This window comes from Grus americana, chromosome 30, assembly GCF_028858705.1.
Source record: "Grus americana isolate bGruAme1 chromosome 30, bGruAme1.mat, whole genome shotgun sequence".
Classification (NCBI taxonomy): domain Eukaryota; kingdom Metazoa; phylum Chordata; class Aves; order Gruiformes; family Gruidae; genus Grus; species Grus americana.
Genome location: NC_072881.1, coordinates 1 through 21,222, shown reverse-complemented (window position 1 = coordinate 21,222; position 21,222 = coordinate 1). Strand labels below are relative to the sequence as shown.

General features: G+C 68.1%; 4 protein-coding genes across 4 annotated transcripts; 3 read left to right on the top strand and 1 right to left on the bottom strand.

Moving 5' to 3' along the window:
- The first annotated feature begins 1,094 nt into the window (after positions 1 to 1,094).
- On the top strand, positions 1,095 to 2,294 carry LOC129197904 (translation initiation factor IF-2-like). The gene is made up of 4 exons (XM_054806713.1): positions 1,095 to 1,176; positions 1,307 to 1,378; positions 1,464 to 1,766; positions 1,858 to 2,294. Exons 1-4 carry the CDS (start codon positions 1,136 to 1,138, stop codon positions 2,033 to 2,035), a joined length of 594 nt encoding a protein of 197 aa, XP_054662688.1. The 5' UTR covers positions 1,095 to 1,135; the 3' UTR covers positions 2,036 to 2,294.
- A 126-nt stretch (positions 2,295 to 2,420) lies between these two features.
- On the top strand, positions 2,421 to 12,864 carry CAMTA2 (calmodulin binding transcription activator 2). Its single transcript, XM_054806775.1, has 24 exons — positions 2,421 to 2,525; positions 3,550 to 3,641; positions 3,742 to 3,842; positions 3,959 to 4,026; positions 4,117 to 4,252; positions 4,501 to 4,572; positions 4,706 to 4,880; positions 4,988 to 5,131; positions 5,689 to 6,168; positions 6,279 to 6,415; positions 6,534 to 6,654; positions 6,774 to 6,911; positions 7,173 to 7,297; positions 7,492 to 7,685; positions 8,475 to 8,553; positions 8,701 to 8,941; positions 9,698 to 9,826; positions 9,956 to 10,232; positions 10,535 to 10,745; positions 10,855 to 10,926; positions 11,050 to 11,070; positions 11,211 to 11,407; positions 12,070 to 12,144; positions 12,454 to 12,864. The coding sequence occupies exons 2-24, from the start codon at positions 3,611 to 3,613 to the stop codon at positions 12,515 to 12,517; spliced, it is 3,288 nt and encodes a 1,095-aa protein (XP_054662750.1). The 5' UTR covers positions 2,421 to 2,525; positions 3,550 to 3,610; the 3' UTR covers positions 12,518 to 12,864.
- A 287-nt stretch (positions 12,865 to 13,151) lies between these two features.
- SPAG7 (sperm associated antigen 7) lies at positions 13,152 to 15,932 on the top strand. Its single transcript, XM_054806743.1, has 7 exons — positions 13,152 to 13,298; positions 13,995 to 14,062; positions 14,170 to 14,258; positions 14,495 to 14,579; positions 14,979 to 15,068; positions 15,205 to 15,364; positions 15,805 to 15,932. The coding sequence occupies exons 1-7, from the start codon at positions 13,208 to 13,210 to the stop codon at positions 15,930 to 15,932; spliced, it is 711 nt and encodes a 236-aa protein (XP_054662718.1). The 5' UTR covers positions 13,152 to 13,207.
- A 224-nt stretch (positions 15,933 to 16,156) lies between these two features.
- Positions 16,157 to 21,181, bottom strand: LOC129197936 (beta-enolase). Its single transcript, XM_054806772.1, has 10 exons — positions 21,080 to 21,181; positions 20,437 to 20,495; positions 20,283 to 20,352; positions 20,047 to 20,180; positions 19,045 to 19,267; positions 18,525 to 18,722; positions 17,332 to 17,533; positions 16,764 to 16,872; positions 16,612 to 16,670; positions 16,157 to 16,365 (listed from the first exon to the last, which is right to left on the bottom strand). The coding sequence occupies exons 3-10, from the start codon at positions 20,311 to 20,313 to the stop codon at positions 16,296 to 16,298; spliced, it is 1,026 nt and encodes a 341-aa protein (XP_054662747.1). The 5' UTR covers positions 20,314 to 20,352; positions 20,437 to 20,495; positions 21,080 to 21,181; the 3' UTR covers positions 16,157 to 16,295.
- Positions 21,182 to 21,222: the final 41 nt, after the last annotated feature.

Here is a 21,222-nt window from a genome sequence, read left to right as displayed (position 1 = left end):
CCTCACACTTTTCCCTCCTTTTCTTCTCGCATTTTTCCCTCTTTTCTCTCCTTTTTTCTTCACAGTTTATCCCCATTTCCCCACATTTTCTCCTCACATAATTCCCCTTCTTTTCCCCTCAGCTTTTCCCTCCTTTTCCCCCCATTTTCCCTCACACTTTTCTCTCATTTTCTTCTCACACTTTATCCCCATTTCTCCACGTTTTCTCCTCAGGCTTTTCCCGCCCTTTCGCCCATTTCTCTTCACACTTTTCCCTCCTTTTCTCCTCACACTTTTCCCTCTTTTCTCTCCTTTTCGCCTCACAATTTATCCCCATTTCCCCACATTTTCCTCTCACATATTTCCCCTCAACTTCTTCCTCTTTTCCTCCCATTTTCTCTCAAACTTTTCCCTCTTTTTCTTCTCACACTTTACCCCCATTTCCCCACATTTTCCTCTCACATATTTCCCCACAGCTTTTTCCTCCTTTCCTCCCATTTTCTCTCAAACTTTTCCCTCTTTTTCTTCTCACACTTTACCCCCATTTCCCCACATTTCCCCTCACACTTGATCTCCAATTCCCCGCATTTTTCTCTCACAATTCTCTCTCCTTTTCCCCTCACACTTTTCCCTCTTTTTGTTCCTTTTCTTCTCGCACTTTATCCCCATTTCCCCCCATTTTCGTCTCACATATTTCTCCTCAGCTTTTCCCTCCTTTTCCCCCTCACACTTTATCCCCATTTCCCCACATTTTTCCCTCACGTGTTTCCCCTCCTTTTCTCCTCACGCTTTTTTCTCTTTCCCCTCCTTTTCTCCACACATTCTTTGCTCTTTTCTCTCCTTTTCCCTTCACGTTTTTCCCTCATTTTCTGTCATTTTTCCTGTTTTTCTCCTCACACTTTTGTAGGTAGTGAACCAGGTCGTCACGCCAACGACAGGCAACACACTTTATCCCTATTTTTGCTCCTTTTGTCCTGACACTTTTCTCCCTTTTCTCATAGTTTTCCCCCATTTCCCCTCAGCTTTTCCCTCCTTCCCCCCATTTCTCCCCATTCCCCCTCATTTTCCCCCATTTTCCCTCCTTTTCTCATAGTTTCCCCCCACTTTCCCTCCTTTCCCCATTTCTCCCCCCTTTTCCCTCCCCAGACCCCCCGACATGGAGGATGAGCCCTGGGCGGCCCTCGGCCCCTTCGCCAGGTACAGACCCAAAATACCCCAAATTAGCCCCAAACCCCAGGGGGCCTGGCAGGTTACGGCACCCCCAAAATTCCCCTATTTCTCCCCAAAACCCCCCACCTCTCCCCGTCTAACGCCTCTCCCCACCCAGGCGATCCCGCACCATCCGCCGCCATGACGTCATTGCTGATGCCGACGCGCCTGACAGGCTCTGGGTGACAAGGTAGGGAACCTCGTCAGCGCCAGCTTCATTAAACACCCGCTGACGAAAGCAAGGCATCGTGCTGACGCCACGCCTCTCCCTCCAGCCCTTGCCATCCGATTGGCTGCCGCCATCGCGCCTCGCCCCTCGCGGCACACGACGCACCGCCGCGCCGCCATGTTTTTCCCCAAACTCCCGTGTTTCTCCCCGAATTTACTGACCACCACCCCCCTCACGACAGAGGCGGGGGGCAGGATTTGGGGGCAGCCCCGCAGCCCCCCGTCGCGCCCACATCGCCGCTGCCCTCGCCGCGGTCGCTCTGTCGCCATCGCCGTCCCCCCCGCGACGGCCCGGCCTCGGTCCGTTCCCACTTGGCGGAGCTGAAGCGGCGGCAGAGCAGCATCGACGAGTGAGACGCGGGTTTTGGGGTGAAATCGGGTGGGTTTGGGGCTGGGGGTGACACACGCCTCTCTCTCTCTCTCTGCCCCCCCCCCCCCCAGGGTGAAGCGGCAGGCGGAGGGCGGGGGGACCCCACGTGGTGCCCCCCAGGTGAGCGCGGGACACTGGGCGGGGCCCCAGGGGGCGGGGCCTCACGGGGCGGGGCCAGAGGGAGCCCCTCCCTCCCGTGGGGTCGGGGGTGATGGGCGGGGCGGGGCGTGCTGCTTCTCCCACCATTAAAGACAGCGACTCGGCCCCACGGCTCCGCAGTTTGTGCCTATAGATTCTATAGCGACTCTATACAGCGCCCTACAGCCGCCTCCTACGGGCCCCATAGCCATCTCCTATAGTGCCCCATAGCTGCCTCGTAGGGACCCCATGGCCACCCCCTACAGCGCCCTGTACCCACGCGTTATAGCGTCCTGTAGCCGCCTTCTACGCGCCCCGTAGCAATCTCCTATAGCGCCCTATAGCCATCCCGTATGGATCACATAGCCGCTTCCTATAGCCGTCTCGTGCTTACAACCGGGCGGGAACCGGCCCGGGATGCCCCGCCCACTCACGCCCCAGCCCCGCCCTTCCCCGCGTTTGGCCCCGCCCCCCCTCCCGTGCGCGCTGAGGTCACGCGCCGGCGGCGCTGTCAGCGCTGGCCCCCGGCGGGGCGGGAAGATGGCGGCCGGCGGCGGGGGCGGAGGCGGCGGCGGCGGCGGCGGCCTCGTATTGCCGGCAGGTGGGGCCGGGCAGGGAGGGGAGGCGAGGGGCGGGGGTGTGGGGTGCCGTGGGGCGGGAGTGTGGGGGGTGCCATAGGGCGGAGCTGTGGGGTGCCATGGGGTGGGGGTCTTGGGGTTGTGGGGGGTCATTGTGGCAAGGTGTGGGGGGGACCATGGGGTGGGAGACTTGGGGGTGTGGGAGGGGGCTGTGGGGGGCCATGGGGTGGAGCTGTGGGGTGCCATGGGGTGGGGGTCTTGGGGTGCCATGGGGTGGGGGTCTTGGGGTTGTGGGGGGTCATTGTGTCAAGGTGTGGGGGGGACCATGGGGTGGGAGACTTGGGGGTGTGGGAGGGGGCTGTGGGGGGCCATGGGGTGGGGGTCTTGGGGTTGTGGGGGGTCATTGTGTCAAGGTGTGGGGGGGACCATGGGGCGGTAGACTTGGGGGTGTGGGAGGGGGCTGTGGGTGGCCATGGGGTGGGGGTCTTGGGGTGCCATGGGGTGGGGGTCTTGGGGTTGTGGGGGGTCATTGTGTCAAGGTGTGGGGGGGACCATGGGGTGGGAGACTTGGGGGTGTGTGGGGTGCTGTGGGGTGGGACACTTGGGGGTGTGTAGAGGGGATGTGGGGTGCCATGGGGTGGGGATGTGTGTGGAGATGTGGGGTGCCATAAGGCAAGGGATGTGGGGTGTTGTGGGGATCTTGGGGGTGTGGGTGGAGATTGTGGGGTGTCATGGGGTGGGGATGTGGGGGGTGCAGGGTGCCATGGGGTGGGGATGTGGGGGGCACAGGGTGGGGCTGTGGGACGCCGTGGGGCAGGGATCTTTGGGGTGTGGGGCGGGGCTGTGGGGTGCCGTGGGGCAGGGAGCTGAGGATGGCAGCGGGGTGCTGGCAGTTGTCAGGCCTGAGCCGTGGGGAGCCACAAGGGACGTTCCCACGATGTCCCCATGCCTGGGGCACCGTTCCCCCACCCCATCACCCACTCGGGGGGGGGGGGTACGACGACAGGGACACGGGCGGGGGGTGACACCCAGTGACGACCCCTCCAGGTGCCAGCCCTTCCTCCGCACCCCGAGGGGAGCTCTGAGGGCCCCGCGTCGCACCCCCAGGATGAGCAGCAAGGAACCCCCCGAGGTCTCTGGTAAGGGGCGGGGGGGGGGGCGGGACCCCAGGGGACACGGGGAGGGGGGGGACACAGAGGGGGACATGCGGGGGACGCACATTCACCCCTTTCCCTGCAGAGAGGAGCCACCTGAAGGTTTTCCTGCCCCGGAAGCTGGTGGAGTGTCTGCCCAAATGTCCCGTCCTGCCCAAGGAGCAGCTGCGCTGGAACACCAACGAGGTGGGGGGACACGGGGGGGGGACGTGGGGGAATGGGACATCAGGGACTTGGGCACACGGAGGGGACGCTGGGGACAATGGAACCTCACTTCTTCGCCCCCCCCCAACAACCCCTAGGAAATCGCCTCCTATCTCATCACCTTTGAGAAACACGACGAGTGGCTCTCCTGCTCCCCCAAGACCAGGTGGGGCACCCGTGGGTCGCTATGGGGGGGGCGGTGTCAGGCCGTGGGGTACCCCCACCCCCCCCCCCAACCCCTCACCCCTATTTCCAGGCCGCAGAACGGTTCCGTCATCCTCTACAACCGGAAGAAGGTGAAGTACCGCAAGGACGGCTACTGCTGGAAGAAGCGCAAGGACGGCAAGACCACCCGCGAGGACCACATGAAGCTGAAGGTGCAGGGGGTGGAGGTAGGAGGCGGGGGGGGGCCCCCCAAAAAAACCCACCCTCCCCCCAAATAACACGATCCCTCCCAAAAAAACCGACGCGCCCCCCCCCCCCCCCCGGCACGGCTAGGAGGAGCCCTGACTGGGGTTGGGGGGGGGGGGGGGAATTGGGGACCCCGAGGGAGGGAGTTGGGGTGATTTGGGGGTGCTGGGGACCCCCAGAGGGTGGTGTGGGGCTGTTGCCCCCCCCCCCAGCCTGCCTCTCCCCGCAGTGCCTCTACGGCTGCTACGTCCACTCCTCCATCGTCCCCACCTTCCACCGCCGCTGCTACTGGCTGCTGCAGGTAACCTGGGGAGGGGGGGGACATGCAGAGACCCCCCCAAAACTCCACCGGGGGGAGTCCCCAGCCCCCCCCCCCCCCCCAAAACACACCGCAGACCCAGGCGCGGTGGGTGTCATCCGCTCCCCTGCCCCAGAACCCCGACATCGTCCTGGTTCATTACCTGAACGTCCCGGCCATGGAGGAGTGCGGCCGCCCCTGCGCCCCCCCGCTTTGCGCCAGCGGCCCCCCCCTCTGCGCCGCCACCGCTGACCCCCGCGAGTGGCTCAAGTGGTCGCGGGAAGAGCTCGTCGCCCAGCTCCGCCCCATGTGTAAGTGCTTTTTGGGGGGGGGACGACACGCCCCCCGAAAAAGAAAAACCCCCAAAACCCCTTTTCTTACTTAATTTGTCCCCCTTCCATCCCCCCCCCCCCCCCAGTTCACGGGATGAAGTGGGGCTGCGGGAACGGGGGGGGGGCCCCGGCCGGGCTCTCGCTGGAGCAGCTGGTGCAGCACGTCCTGGAGAGTCACCAGGCGCGGCCGCCCCCCCGCACCCACGCCTGCCTCTGCGCCGGGGGGCTGGGTGAGACGGGACCCCCCTCCCGAATTCCACCGGGATCCCCACAAACCCCCCTGGGACCCGGAACCGCCCCCCCACCCCGGGATCCCCACAAACCCCCCTGGGACCAGCGACCCCCCCCCCAACCCCCTCGGGAGTCCCCCAAACCCCCCTGAGACACCCACCTCCCCCCCAACCCCCCATGGATCCACAAAGCCCCCCCTGGGACCCCCCCAGAATCCCCCTGGGACCACATGGGGGCCCCCCCCCCCCCAGGACCCCCTGAACCTCCCGCTGGGACCCCCCCAAATGCCCCTGGGACCCCCCCAAACTTCCCAGGGCCTCCTGAACCCTCCAGGACCCCATCGCAAGCTGCACCCCGGGACCCCCAAACCCCCTGGGACCCCCCTGAACACCCCTGGGACCCCCCCCCCCCAACAGCCCCAGGGGACCCCAATCCCTGCCACCACCCTCCAGGGGACCCCCAGGCCCCCCCCCAATCCCCCCGGAGCCCACCCCCCCCCCCCCCCCCCCCCCAAATCCTCCCCCCTTCCTGACCTACCCCCCCACCTCCCCCCCAGGCACCCCGGGCCACAAGTGCGGCAGCACCAAACACCGAATCATCTCCCCCAAAGTGGAGCGGGGGGGCGCAAAGGGGGGGGCGGCGGCGGCGGTGACGACCGACCCCCCCAAAGCTGCTCCCTCCTCCCCCGACACCACCCAACCCTCCCCAGGCCTGACAGGGGCCCCCCCCGAGGGCCCCCCCTCTTTTCCCCCAGGATTCCCCCTATTAGTAGTGGCTAATTTAGGGGGGGCGGCCCCGGGGGGGCCCGAAAATCCTTTGGGTCTGACCCCCAGCCAGCACCTGGTGACCCCCGAAAGTTCCTGCCCCACGGCACTGCCCCACGGCGCCGTGGGGCTGCCCCACACCGCGCCCCCCCCTGCCTTCGACCCCGATTGTTTCCTCAACAGCCCCCGCCGGGGTCAAACCTACGGCTGCGAGGCCGAAGCCCCCCCTGGCGCCCCCCCCCCCGGTCCCCCCAAAATTAGGGGGCGACGATGACGAAGGGGAGGAGGAAGAGGACGGAAGGGGGGAGGAAGAGGTGGGGGTGGCCCCACCGGACCCCCCCCGGGATCTCAACACCCATCCCCCCTTCGCTGATCTGTTGACGGGTGACACCGGGCCCCCCCCCACCCCACGGGAGCCCCCCCACACCCCACTCCCCCCCCCTTCCCCTCCCGCCCCCCCCCTCCGACCCACCGCCGCCGGCCATCACCGACTTCTCCCCGGAGTGGTCCTACCCCGAGGTGAGCCCCCCCCCGCCGCTCCAGTCCCCCTTCCCATGCTCCCCACACACCCCCCACGCGTGGGGGGGCCCCACAGGTGACACCCCCCCCCCCACGCTCTTTCCCACCCCCCCCCCAGGGTGGGGTGAAGGTGCTGATCACGGGACCGTGGGGCGCCGGCGCCTACAGCTGCCTCTTCGACCGAGTGTCGGTGCCGGCCGCGCTGGTCCAGCCGGGCGTCCTGCGCTGCTACTGTCCCCGTGAGTGTCCCCGCGGCGGGGCGGGGGGGACACAAACACCCACACAAAACCCACTCGTGTCCCCCCCCCCCACGGTGGCTGACCCCCCCCCTTCTCTGTGTGCGTCCCCCTCCCCACAGCACACGAAGCCGGCGTGGCCGCCCTGCGCGTGGCCTGTCCCCCCCGGCTCCTCTCGGCCGCTGCCCCCTTCGAGTACCGGGCACGGGGGGGGGCGACGGGTCCCCCCGGCTCCCAGCTGGACTGGTTGGCCCTTGACGGTGAGTGGGGGCCCCCCCCCCCCCCAAAACTGCCCTTCACCCCGTGGGGGGTACCCCAAAACCATCCTCACTCGTGTGGGGTGTCACCCAGGCGCTGGGGGGGGGTGTCCTAAAATTCCTGCCCCCCCCCCCCCCGGTGCCGTGGGATGATGCTATTTGGGGGGGGGGTGGGGAGGGGGCACCATGGGGACCCCAATGTGCGGTTCGGGGGGGGGAGGGGCTCTTTCCGATGTCGGGGTGTCGTGTCCCGTCCCCCCCCAGAGGCCCAGTTCCGTCTGTCCATCCTGGAGCGGCTGGAGCAGCTGGAGACTCGCCTGGGGGCCCTGCCCCCCCCCGCGCCCCTCCCCCCGCCGCGGGGGAACCCCACGGAGACCCCCCCGGAGCAGGTGAGGCCCCACCCCCACCCTGGTGTCCCTTGAACCCCCCCGGAGTCCCATGTCCCCCCCCCCACCCCCCAGCATCCCCCACGTCCCCTGAATCCCCCCCGATGTCCCCGGACGTCCCCAATGTCCCCCCCGTGTCCCCTGCCACCCCCCTCTGCCCCCGCCCCACGCGTCCCCTGACGTCCCCACGGGGACAGGGGCCGGGGTCCTCCTTCGAGGCGCGGGTGGTGGCCGTCTGCGAGGCCATGATGGCGCGGCTGGGCTGGTCGGGGACGACGACGGCGTCGGGGACGGCGCTGGCCCACGGGGCCACCTTCCGCGGGATGACGCTGCTGCACCTGGCGGCCGCCCAGGGCTACGCCGGCCTGGTGGAGACCCTGCGGCGTTGGCGGTGAGCTCGGGGACGTTTGGGGACACCTTGGGGACAATTGGGACCCTTGGGGACAGAGATGGGGACATTTGGGATCCTTGGGGAAAGGGATGGGGACAGGGTGGAGGCCCTGCGGCGCTGGCGGTGAGCTTGGGGACAATTGGGGACATTTGGGGACGTTTGGGGACACCTTGGGGACATTTGTGGTCCTTGGGGACAGAGATGGGGACATTTGGGGACAATGTGGGAACATTTGGGATCCTTGGGGAAAGGGATGGGGACAGGGTGGAGGCCCTGCGGTGCTGGCGGTGAGCTCGGGGACATTTGGGGACACCTTGGGGACATTTGGGGGCAATTGGGGATACCTTGGGGACATTTGGGACCCTTGGGGACAGAGATGGGATACCTTGGGGACATTTGGGGACAATTTGGGACAATTGGGGACACCTTTGGGACATTTGGGGACACCTTTGGGACATTTGGGATCCTTGGGGAAAGGGATGGGGACAGGGTGGAGGCCCTGGGGCGCTGGCGGTGAGCTTGGGGACATTTGGGGACAATTGGGGACACCTTGGGGGTACCTTGGGACCCTTGGGGACAGGGATGGGGACACCTCGGGGACAGCTGGGGACATTTGGGGACAGGGATGGGGATAGGATGGAGACCCTGCGGTGCTGGCGATGAGCGGGGACACCTCGGAGACCCTTGGGGACAGGGATGGGATGGGGACAATTGGGGACAGGGACCCCCACGGCCGTGTCCCCAAGGGGGAGGTGACCCCCACGGCCGTGTCCCCTCCCGTCCCCGCAGGGCGCTGGCGGCCGACAGCCTGGAGCTGGAGCAGGAGGTCGACCCCCTCAACGTGGACCATTTCTCCTGCACCCCCCTGGTGAGGGGACACGGTGGGGACACGGTGGGGACAGGGACAGCGTCCGGGAGACGTCAGGACCGAGGCGGGGGGGTGGGGGTGGTGGCACCTTGGGGACGGGGGCGGGGGGGGGGACGTCGGTGACCCGCGTGCCACCGCTGTCCCCAGATGTGGGCGTGCGCCCTGGGTCACCGGGAGGCGGCGGAGCGGCTGTGCCGCTGGGACCGACGGGCGCTGGCCGTCCCCGACACGCTGGGGCGGCTGCCGCTGGGCCTGGCCCGCGCCCGCGGTCACCTGGCCCTTGTCACCCGCCTGGAGGAGCTACAGCCGCAGCTGTCACCCGCGTCCCCGCGCTGTCACCTCCCCGGCCTGCGCGTCCCTTCCCCGCTCTCCGCCAGCCCCGATACAGGTACGCGGCCGTCACCGTGGGGGGGGGGGGGTGGGGGTGTGTGTCACCCCCCTGTCACCCCAGTGTGGTCACCGAGTGTCCCCGAGGGTCCCCTGTTGCCCACCAGCCTCTCTGTGTCCCCTTCCCCCCCCCCCCCCCATGTCCCCCCCGTGTCCCTCATTCCCCCCCTGGGTGTCCCCAACCCTCCCCATGTCCCTCATGTCCCCATGTGTCCCTCGTCCCCCCCGTGTCCCCAAATCCCCCCCATGTCCCTCATTCCCCCCCCCAGGGTGTCCCCAATCCTCCCCATGTCCCTCATGTCCCCCCGTGTCCTCGAGTGTCCCCAAATCCCCCCCCGTGTCCTCGAGTGTCCCCAAATCCCCCCCCGTGTCCCTCGTCCCCTCCGTGTCCCCAAATCCCCCCCCGTGTCCCTCGTCCCCCCCGTGTCCCCAAATCCCCCCCATGTCCCTCATTCCCCCCCCCAGGGTGTCCCCAATCCTCCCCATGTCCCTCATGTCCCCCCGTGTCCTCGAGTGTCCCCAAATCCCCCCCCGTGTCCCCAAATCCCCCCCGTGTCCCTCGTCCCCCCCATGTCCCCAAATCCCCCCCGTGTCCCTGATCCCCCCCCCAGGTGTCCCCAAGCCCCCCCCATGTCCTTCATCGTCCCCCCCCCATCCCCAGTTGTCCCCAAACCCCCCCAAAGTGTCCCCTGTCCCCCCCCCCCCCCCCGCGCCCCCCCAGGACCGAAGCCACCCCGCTGTCCCCCGCTGTCCCCAGGGCTGAGCACGGCCAGCAGCCTCTCGTCCCCCTCGGGCCTCTCGGAGGGACCCGGCTCCGTCCCGCTGCCCCCCCGCCCCCCCCAGCCCCCCCGACGACGCCCCGTCCCCGCCCGCCGACGCCCTGCAGGTAACGGGGAACCCCCTAAATTTGGGGGGGGGACACCCCCTCTCACAGGGGTGGGGAGGAGCGTGTCCCCCCCACACCCCCCGCCACCGCTGCCGTCCTGATGTCACCCGTGTGTCGTCCCCCCCGCAGGCGGAGGTGGTGACGTTGGCGCGACAGATCATCGAGGCCACGCCCGAGCGCATCAAACAGGAGGCGCCGGGGGGGCCCCTGGGGACGCCGGCGGGGGGGACGATGACGACGACGACGACGACAGCGGTGACGCCGGGGACGGCGGGGCTGAGCGCGGCCATGGCCTGGCTGGCCACCTACCTGGAGAGCGTCGATCGCCCCCCCGCGCCCCCCCACAGGTTTTTGGGGGACCCCCATATCCCTGGGGGGGGGGTGGGGGGTGTCACCGTGGGCTGGGGTACCCTGATGTCCCCATGGGGGGGGGGGGGGTCCTGGGGGGGCACCCCAGTTTCTCCAGAGGGGTCCCCCACATCCAGTGGCACCCCAGTATCCTTGGAGGGGGGGGTGCCAGGAGGGCTGTGACACCCCAATATCCCTGGGGGGGGTCCCCCAGCCTGTGACACCCCCATATCCCACTGGGGGGGTCCCCCACATCCAGTGACACCCCAGTATCCCACTGGGGGGGGTCCCATTGCCCATGACACCCCCCCCTACCCTGACCCCCTCTTTGTCTCTCTGTTCCCCCCCCCCCACCTCCAGAGCGGAGGCGCCATCCCGGGGGTCCCCGGGGGTCCCCGAAAAGCCGCCGCTGCCACCCCCCCCCTCGACGGCCGGCTGGGCCGAGTTCCTCAACGCCTCGGGGGGGGCGCGGGGGGAGAGCGCCGTCGCCCTCCTCACCCTCTCCGACCAGGAGCAGCACGAGCTCTACGAAGCCGCTCGCCTCGTCCAAGGCGCCTTCCGCAAGTACCGGGTGAGGCACCCCCACCCCCGGGGACACCCCAAAACCCCCCCCCCACCGCCACGCTGACCCCTATCCCCCCCCCCCAAAAATCTTTTTCTGCCCCCTCCTTCCCCCGCAGGGCCGGAGGCTGAAGGAGCAGCAGGAGATGGCGGCCGCCGTCATCCAGCGCTGCTACCGCAAGTATAAACAGGTAACGGGGGGCGGGGGGACCCCAAAACGCCCCTGCACCCCCTCCCCACCCCTTTAGGATCCCCCCCAAACCCCTGGGACCCCCCCCCGAGCCCCCCCTAACCCTCTCTCTCTGCCCCACAAGCTCACCTGGATCGCTCTGAAGGTACAACGGGACACCCAGGGCTGCGGGGTTCGGGGTGGGGGGGGGACACGGACGATCCCAGATTTTGGGGGGCCCTGCCTAGGGGTGCGGGTGTCACCCACGGGTGCTGAGGCGCTGCGCGTGCGTGTCCCCCGTCCCAGTTCGCGCTGTACCAGCGGATGACGCAGGCGGCCATCCTGATCCAGAGCAAATTCCGGAGCTACGCGGAGCAGAAGCGGTTCCAGCGTCGCCGGCGCGCGGCCGTGCTCATCCAGCAGCGCTACCGCAGCCACCGCGAGCACCAGCGGCTGCAGCAGGGACCCCGCGCCAGCGCGCCCGCCGTGACAGCGCGTCTGCGGTGGGTGCTGCGGGGGGACGGGGGACGCTGGGGGACGGGGGACGCTGGGGTGAGTGGGGACACTGGGGTGATTGGGGACACTGGGGTGCTGGGGGACTGGGGATACTGGGGTGATTGGGGACGGGATACTGGGGTGATCAGGGACTGGGGACACTGGGTGCTGGGGGACTGGGGACACTGGGGTGATTGGGGATGGGATACTGGGGACACTGGGTGCTGGGGGACTGGGGACAGTGGGGTGATTGGGGACGGGATACTGGGGTGATTGGGTGCTGGGGACACCGGGTGCTGGGGGGGTTCAGGGTGGGGGACACTGGGGGACTGGGGACATTGGATGCTGGGGGACTGGGGACACTGGGGTGACTGGGGATACTGGGGTGATCAGGTGCTGGGGATACTGGGGTGCTGGGGGACTGGGGATACTGGGGTGATTGGGGACTGGGGACACTGGGGTGATTGGGGACGGGATACTGGGGGTGCTGGGGGACTGGGGACATTGGGTGCTGGGGGACTGGGGATACTGGGGTGATTGGGGACGGGATACTGGGGGTGCTGGGGGACTGGGGACATTGGGTGCTGGGGGACTGGGGACACTGGGTGCTGGGGGACAGGGGGTGCTGGGTGCCCCGGCCGTGGGGGTCCTCACCCTCCCCTCCCCCCAGGGGCACCTTCCTCACCATCAAGCAGGACCAGGCGGCCCGGAAGATCATGCGGTTCCTGCGGCGCTGCCGACACCGGTGGGGACACGAGTGGGGAGGGGGGGCACGGGGAGGGAGGGGGGACACGAGTGGGGAGGGGGGACACGAGTGGGAGGGACGGGGGGGGTGGGGACATTGACGGGGGACACGGATGGGGGGGTGGGCACATTGACGGGGGACATGGATAAGGGGGGTGTGGGGCTGGGGGGGGGGTCACGGGGTGGGTGGGACAGGTGACACTGGTGGAGGGTGGTCAGGGGGGTCCCCACGGAGCCTGACGCCCCCCCACGGAGCCTGACACCCCCCCACTCGTGTTTTCCCCCCCACTTGTGTTTTTCCCCCCCCCAGGATGGAGGAGCTGAAGCAGAACAAGGAGGTGGACAGTTTACAGAAGCGGGGCCTGGCCTCGTGACACCCCCCACGGGTGACCCAGGTGTCCGGGGGGGGCTCCCCTCCCCCCCCCCACGGGTGACCCAGGTGTCCAGGGGGGCTCCCATCCCCTCCTTCCCCCCCCCCCACGGCTTTGCCTTATCTCCGGTGCCAATCACCCCCCACCCACTGGCACCCGGACGCCTGGGTCCCGCCCCTCGTGGGGCTCATGGGAGGGGGGGAGGGGGGGGTAGAGCCACCCCACGCCCCTCCCCCCACGCTCCTGTACCTCCCCTCCCTCCCCCCCCCCCCGCATGCCCACACCCTCGCCCCCCCTCCCCCGGCCCTGCGTGGGCTCTTTGTACAAAGTTCCATTAAAAAAGAGGAAGCGGGAAGAAAAAAACCGATGCGTGTGCGTGGCTGGAGGGGGGACACGCGTGGGGGAGAGCGGCCCCTGTGCCTTTAAGGACCGCCCCCTTTCAGGCCGTGCCCTTTTAAGGCGAGAGGACACAGCTGCGTGGAACGCCCGCCCCTTTAAGGGAAGCCACGCCCCAGTAGGGGCAGGCCGCGCTCCAAGGGCAGACCACGCCCCTTTAAGGGCAGCGCCCGCCCCTTTCGCCCGCCCCACTCTATTAGCGTCGCCACGCCCATTTCCGCCAGGCCACGCCCACCGCCTTCCTCGACGCGGTGACGCACCGACGCGGGGGCGTGGCGCGCCTCGGCTCCCCCCAAGATGGCGGAGCTGGATCTGCTCGGCTCCATCCTCAGCTCCATGGAGCGGCCGCCCGCTGCCGCCGACGGGGAGGCGCGGCGCCGGGCGAGGGGTCAGCGGGGCCGAGGGGCGCGGGGGTGACCGGGAGGGACCCGAAGGGTCCCGCGGGGGCGGGAAGTAACGGGCGCGGCGGGGGGGGGGCGGGTGGTGGCTGCGCGTCCGGCCCCCCGTCCTTCCCCCCCCCCCCCCCCCCCCGCCCCGACTTTCCCGTCACGCTCGGCCACGCCCCTTGGGGTGTTTGGCCACGCCCACCGTTAGAGAACCCGCTGGCCCCGCCCTCAGGCCACTGGCCACGCCCCAAATCACCTTGATAGGCACCTTGGGGGGGGTCCTGCTGGCCACGCCCCCGCCCACCTGATACTGACCGGGGTGCTGCTGGCCACGCCCCCAGTCCCCTTGACTGACAGCCTGGGGTCTTACTGGCCACGCCCCCAGACCCCTTGGCACTTAGAGGTGCTGCTGGCCCCGCCCCCGCCCGCATGGCCACGCCCCATCCCTTCAGAGCCACGCCGCTAGCCACGCCCACATACCAACCGGCCACACCCCCAACCCTTTTATGGTCACTCAGAGCTGCTGCTGGCTCCACCCCCTGCCCCTGGCCCCGCCCACAGACCCTTTGAGAGAAGCCCCAGGCATGCTGCTGGCCACGCCCCCCGGGGCCTTGGCCACGCCCCCTTCCCCCCCACCCACCCGGATGGGGGTTTGGGGGGGGGGTCCCAGCACCCTGACCTGCCCCCCCCCCCCCCAGAACAAGCTGCCCGGGTGAAGAAGCTGCAGGAGCAGGAGAAGCGCCAGAAGGTCGAGTTCAGGAAGAGGGTGAGTGGAGGGGGGGGTGACCCCCCCCCCAGCAGACACCTGGGTGCCCCCTCGGCTGCCTGGGTGCCCCCCACCCTGACCCCTGGTGTGTGTCCCCCCCCCCCCAGATGGAGCAGGAGGTGTCGCAGTTCATCCAGGCCAGCGGGGAGCCCCGGCGCCGCTTCCAGCCCATGAACAAGATCGAGAGAAGCATCCTGTGAGGGGGGGGGGGGGCACTGGGGATGCTGGGGGGGGGGCACTGGGGACAGAACAGGAGCACCCCGTGGTGGCAGCCCCACCCTGGGGCAGTTGGGGACCCCGATGCGGGGGTGACAGACCCCTGGGGACACTCGGGGGGACCCCCCTGCGGACAGCATGGGGGTGGGGGTGGGGGGGGAGTCGGGTGTTGATGTCACGTTCCCCTCCATGACGCTGCCCACCCCCCCCCCACAGGCACGACGTGGCGGAGGTGGCCGGGCTGACGTCTTTCTCCTTCGGGGACGACGAGGACAGTCGTTACGTCATGGTCTTCAAAAAGGTGGGGGACAGCGGGGGGGGGGGGGGACGACGACGACGACGACACACACTGGGGTGGGGGAGCCCAGGGGATGGCGGGGAGGGGACATGGGGGGAACCGGGGACGGTGGGGAGGGGACATGGGGGGACAGGAGGCCCCAGGGGATGGGGGGGGGACATGGGAGATGATGGGGAGGGGACACAGGGGGATGGACGGGGACAGGGGACCCCAAAGAATAGCAGGGGGGTGACAAGGGGGGGGGGGGACCCCAGGGGATGGGGCGGGGGGCACACGACACCGAGGGGCCCCTGGGGGAGGGGGGGGTAGGGTATCAGGGAGGGGGAGGGGCCCCTCTGTCAGCGGTGGGGGGAGGGGAGCGAGGGGGTGCGCGGTGCCGGGCGGGGGCTGACGCTTGCGCAGGAGTTCGCGCCGTCGGACGAGGAGCTGGAGGCGTATCGGCGGGGGGAGGAGTGGGACCCCGCCCGGGCGGGGCAGCGCCGACGACTCCGGGTAGGTGGGGTTTAACGGGGCGGGGCTGGGGGGGCGGAGCCTGGGCAGGGTGGGGGCGTGGTTTGCGGGGGGTGTGGCTTAAAAGGGGCGTGGTCTGTGGGCGTGGCTTGCTGCTGACGCCCCGCCCCTCCCCCAGGAGCTGGCAGCCCAGCAGGAGGAGGAGGAGGAGCTTCAGCGCGGCCCCGCCCCTCCCGGCCCGCCCACCGATTACAAGGATAAATACCGGCACCTGATTGGCTCCGACGCCGCCAAAGCCGCCGCCCGCACCATGGAGGCCAATAAGGCGTACGGCTGCGGTGAGCAGGGGGAGGGGCATTGGGGGGAGGGGCATTGGGGGGGAGGGGCATTGGGGGGATGGGGGGGGATCCTGGGGGGGGGTGTGGGGTCCTGGGGGGCACCCGGACCCCTGGGGGGGTGGGGGTGGGGTCTGGGGGGCACCCCTGGGGGGGGTGAGGGGCACTCGGACCTCTGGGGGGGGGGGTGGGGGGGCACTTGGACCCTGGGGGGGTGGGGGAGGTCGGGGGGGGCACCGAGACCTCTGGGGGGGGGGGGTTGGGGGGGTACCCGGACCCCTGGGGGGGTCTCAGGGCCACCCAGACCCCGGATCCCCATATCTGGGGGGTCCTGGGCAGCGGGGGGGTGGGGGGCACCCAGACCTGGTGGGGTTTTTTTGGGTGTGTGTGTGGGGGGGTCCCTGGGTGTCCCCTCACGCCCCCCCCCCCGTGTCCCCCCCCAGTGCCGGTGGCCAACAAGCGGGACACGCGCTCCATCGAGGAGGCCATGAACGAGATCCGGGCCAAGAAGCGGCTGCGGCAGGCGGAGGACGAGGGGGGGGCCGGGGGGGCCGGGGGGGCCTCGGCGTGAGGGGGGGTGGGGGGGTGGGGCTGCACCCCCCCGGGGGGGGGGTATTTAACAGAGTGGGGGTGGGGGGACACGCGAGGGGGGGGGGTCATAAAACCCTTCAGCTCCCACCCGTGTCTCTGTGTCTGTTCTGGGGGGGGTCACGGGGGGGGGGGAACACGGTCACCCCCATATCCTGGGTCCTTGGTGTGCCCCCCCCACCCCCCAAAAAAAATAACGAGTCGGGGTTTGTTGTGCTCCAGAACGTTTATTGGGGGGTGGGGGGGGTGGTAGTGACCCCTGGGCAGGGGTCGTGGTGGCCCCCGGGGGGGGTGATGGTGGCCCGGGGGGGGGGGGGGGGGACGGTGGCCCCCGTCTGTCCTCGTCCTACTTGGCCCGGGGGTTCCTGAACTTGCGCCCGGCGAACTTGGCCTTGTCCCCCAGCGCCTCCTCGATCCTGGGGGGGGGACACGGGGTCAGTGAGGGGGGACGGGGGGGGGGGGGCCGACAATGCCACAGGCTTGGGGACACCCCTGCTGCTGGGGGGGGGGGGGGGGGCTTGTGGGGAGGGGTCCAGGGCCACCCCCACCCCCGGGGCCACCCCCCCCCCCCCATCCCCTTGGGGGGCACGGGGATGTGTGGGGACCCGGGGGGGGGGGGGAACACATTTGGGGATGGGGGGGGACATTTGGGGACCCCTCACCTCATCAGCTGGTTGTACTTGGCCAAGCGCTCGGAGCGACACGGGGCGCCCGTCTTGATCTGGGGGGGGGGGGGACACAAAATGACGATGATGGGGGGGTGATAAGGTGATGGGGGGGTGTTGGGGGGGGGGGGGGTGATGGGGGGACCCACCTGGCCGGTGCAGAGCCCCACGACGAGGTCGGCGATGAAGGTGTCTTCGGTCTCGCCCGAGCGGTGGCTCACCATCACCCCCCAGCCGTGGCTCTGGGCCAGCTTGCACCTGGGGGGGGGGGGGGGGGGCCCGGGGGGGGGACACGGGGACACACGGACACACACACACACGTGGGCTCGCATAAGGGTGGGAACCCCCGCTCGAGGGGTTGCGCGCGAGGGGCTTTGCACGAGGGAATCTCTCTTGCACGAGGGGCTTTTCGTAAGGGGCTTGTTGGGGGGGCCTTTTGCACGAGGGGCTTTGCACAAGGGGCTTTCTGTGAAGGGCCTTGCACAAGGGGCTTTCTGTGAAGGGCCTTGCACAAGGGCTTGCCACGAGGCCTTTGCACGAGGGGCTTTTCACAAGGGTCTTTGCCCAAGAGCTTTGCAGGAGGGGCATTGCACAAGGGCACTTTTTTTTTTTTTTTTTTGCACGAGGGTTTTGCACGAGGGTGTGGGGTTTTTCGCACGAGGCGTGGTTTTGGGGGTGGGGGTTTTTTTTGCACGAGGGTTTCGCACGAGGACTCACGCCTGGATGGACTCGGTGACGGAGCCGATCTGGTTGACCTTCAGCAGGAGGCAGTTGCAGGCGCGGAGCTCGGCCGCGCGCTGGATGCGCCGGGGGTTGGTGACGGTCAGGTCGTCCCCCACCACCTGGATGTCCACCTGGCCCAGGAACCGCTGCCACCCCTCCCAGTCGTCCTGGTCAAAGGGGTCCTCGATCGACACCACTGCGAGAACGGCATCTCCCAGTATAGACCAGTACGGACCAACGACTTCCCGGTTCTGGGATAGGGTCAGTTCCCATCCTGCATCCCCATGCACAACCCTATACGAGCCACCGGAGAACCCCCACCTGCTTTTGCAGCCCATCCCAGTCCATTCCAGTCCTTCCCAGTGCCTCCCAGTGTCCCCCCAGCCCCAGTTTGAGGCCATTTCCCCTGCCCCATCCCCATGCACAACCCCATACGAGCCACCAGAGAACCCCCACCCCCCAGTCCCTCCCAGTGTCCTCCCAGTCCCTCCCAGTTCCCCCAGCCCCAGTTTGCAGCCATTCCCTCTGCCCTATCCCCATGCACAACCCCGTACGAGCCACCAGAGAACTCCCACACCCCCCCTCCCAGTGCCTCTCAGTCATTCCCAGTGTCCTCCCAGTCCCTCCCAGTTTCTCCCAGTGCCCCAAAGTCCCCCCAGCCCCAGCTTAGAGGCCATTTTCCCTACCCCATCCCCATGCACAACCCTATATGAGCCACTGGAGGGCCCCCACCTCCCCTCCCAGTCCCTCCCAGTGCCCTCCAGTCCCCCCCAGTGCCTCCAAGACCTCTCCACCCCTGGTGTAGGACCTGTTTCCCCTACCCCATCCCCACGCACAACCCCGTACGAGCCACCAGAGAACCCCCACCTCCCCTCCCAGTCCCTCCCAGTGTCCCCCCAGTCCCTCCCAGTCCCTCCCAGTGTTCCCCCAGTCCCTCCCGGTCCCCCCAGCCCCAGTTTGAGTCCATTCCCCATACCCTATCCCCATGCACAACCCCGTACGAGCCACCAGAGAACCCCCACCTCCCCTCCCAGTCCCTCCCAGTGTCCCCCCAGTCCCTCCCGGTCCCCCCAGCCCCAGTTTGAATCCATTCCCCTTACCCTATCCCCATCCACAACCCCATACGAGCCACTAGAGAACCCCCACCTCCCCTCCCAGTCCCTCCCAGTCCCTCCCAGTGCCCTCACCGGGATAATCCTTGATGAAGCTCTGGTAGAGCTGCCCCAGTTGCTCCCCGCTGATGAGGCGTTTGGGGTCGGGGGGGGATTTGAAGTCAAGGTCGTAGCGTCCCTCGCGGCAGAACTCGGAGGCCGCCACGTCCATCCCGATCACCACCTTGTCGGGGTACCCGGCCTGGCCGATGGCCGCCTTCAACAGCTCCAGCGCTAGGGGGCGCCCTCTCAGCCTCACGCGTTTCGGGGGGGGGGGACACGACACGGACACCTCACCCATTCCCCTCCCCCACCCAAAGGATCCAAGCTCTTGCCCTTTCCCTGCCCCTCCCTCCCTCCCCCCCCCCCCCCCCGCTGACCCCTCGTTAGCATTTCTCCGGTTACGGCCGCGGCGACTAATTCTGGATTCGACCCCGAAACCCAACCCCGGGGGTGGGGGGACGGGGGGGGGAGGGGCTATAAATAGCTCCTAAGCCCCCCAACCCAAGGGTGGGGGATGGGCGGGCGAAGACCCAGCCGTCCGGTCGCCTCCTACCTTCGTTGTTCTCCAAGATGTTGGGGGCGAAGCCGCCCTCGTCGCCCACGTTGGTGGCGTCTTTGCCGTACTTGGCCTTGATGACGCCCTTGAGGCTGTGGTAGACCTCGGCGCCGATGCGCATGGCCTCACGGAAGGAGTTGGCGCCCACCGGCAGCACCATGAACTCCTGCATGGCCAGCTTGTTCCCGGCGTGGGAGCCGCCGTTGATCACGTTGAAGGCCTGGAGGGCGAGGAGGGACCCTGAAGACCCAACGACATCCCTCCCCCGAGACCCAGTGACACCACACCCCCCCCACCCCCATCCCCATAACCCACTTGGGTCCCCCAAAACCCAATGACACCACACACACACCCCCCCAAGGCCAACCGGGTCCCCCCAAGACCCAATGACCCCTCCGAAGATCCAACAACCCCCTCCAAGACCCCCCCAAGTCTCAATGACCCTTCTAAAGACCCAAGAACACTCCCAAGACCCAATGACCCCCCAAGACCCAATGATCCCCCAAAGACTCAACCCCCCAAGACCCAATGACCCCCCAAAGACTCTATGACCCTTCTAAAGACCCAGTGACCCCCCCCAAGACCCAACGACCCCCAAAGACTCAATAACCCTTCTAAAGACCCAACGACCCCCCCCCAAGACTCAACTCTCGAAGACCCAGTGACACCCCTCCCCAAGACCTAACAACCCCTCCAAAGACCCAACAACCCTTCCAATGACCCAAAGACCCCCCAAGACCCAACAATGCCCCCCCCAAGACCCCAAACCCAATGGGATCCCCCAAGACCCAACCAGGTCCCTCAAAACCCAACCAGCACCCCAAGACCCTCAGTGGGATCCCCAAAGACCCCACCCAAGGACCCAATAACTCCCCCAAAACCCAACCAGGTTCCTCAAAACCCAAAACCATTCCCCAACCCCCCCCCCCACAGGCCCAACAACCCACTTGGGCCCCCCCCAAATCCCATAAACCCCCCCCCACCCCCGCGGGCGGGTACCGGCACAGGCAGGATGAGGTCGGAGTTGCCGGCAAGGTCGGCGATGTGCCGGTAGAGTGGGACGCCCTTCTCGGCCGCGCCAGCTTTGCAGACGGCCAGAGACACCCCCAGGATGGCGTTTGCCCCGAATTTGGCTGGAGACGGGGGGGGGGGGGGAAGGGAGTGAGTTGGGGGGTTCCAGGCATCTGGGGGGGGCAGGGGGGGGGAGGGGTCATGGGTGGGGGAGACGAGCTCACATTTGTTCTCGGTGCCATCCATGTCGATCATGACCTTGTCAATCTTCTCCTGCTCCACCACGCTGATTTTCTGGGGGGGGGGAAGGGTTGGGGATCAGACCCACAACTGCCCCCCCAACCGCTCTCTCTCCCCCTCCCCCGAGGCCACACACACCTTCTCCACCAGAGCAGGGCCGATGGTCTTGTTGATGTGCTCCACAGCCTTCAGCACACCTGGGGGGGGGGGGGGTCAGGGGACATGACCTCTGACCTCAGGATTGTCACAACCCCACCCCCACACAATGGCGGGGGCATTGGGGGGGGAGGGGCTTGGGGGAGTTTAAGGGGGACCCAGTTGGGTTGTTGGGGGGGGGGGGTTGGGTCTTGGGGGGACCCAGTTGGGTCATTGGGGGGGGGTCACTGGGTCTTGGGGGACCCAGTTGGGTCATCGGGGGGGGGTCACTGGGTCTTGGGGGACCCAGTTGAGTCATTGGGGAGGGTGTTGGGTTTTAGGGGGGCCAGTTGGGTCATCAGGGGGTTGTTGGATCTTGGGGGGACCCAGTTGGGTCATCAGGGGGGTCACTGGGTCTTGGGGGACCCAGTTGGGTCATGGGGGGGGGGGATGTTGCTGGGGTTTAGGGGGGCCAGTTGGGTTATTGGGAGGTTGTTGGGTCTTGGGGGGACCCGGTTGGGTCATTGAGGGGGTTGTTGGGTTTTGGGGGACCTGGTTGGGGTCTGTCAGGTCTTGGGGAAGTCGTTGGGGTCTTTGGTTGGATTTGGGAGACCCCTGGCCACACCCCCCCCCCCCAGCGTCCCACCTTTGCCCAGGTACCGGCTCTTGTCGCCATCACGGAGCTCCAGGGCCTCGTGGATCCCGGTGGAGGCTCCGCTGGGAACGGCCGCCCGGAAGCGCCCTGGGGAGGGGGGGGGGCAGAGAACCGTGACCCCCCCACCCTCCTGT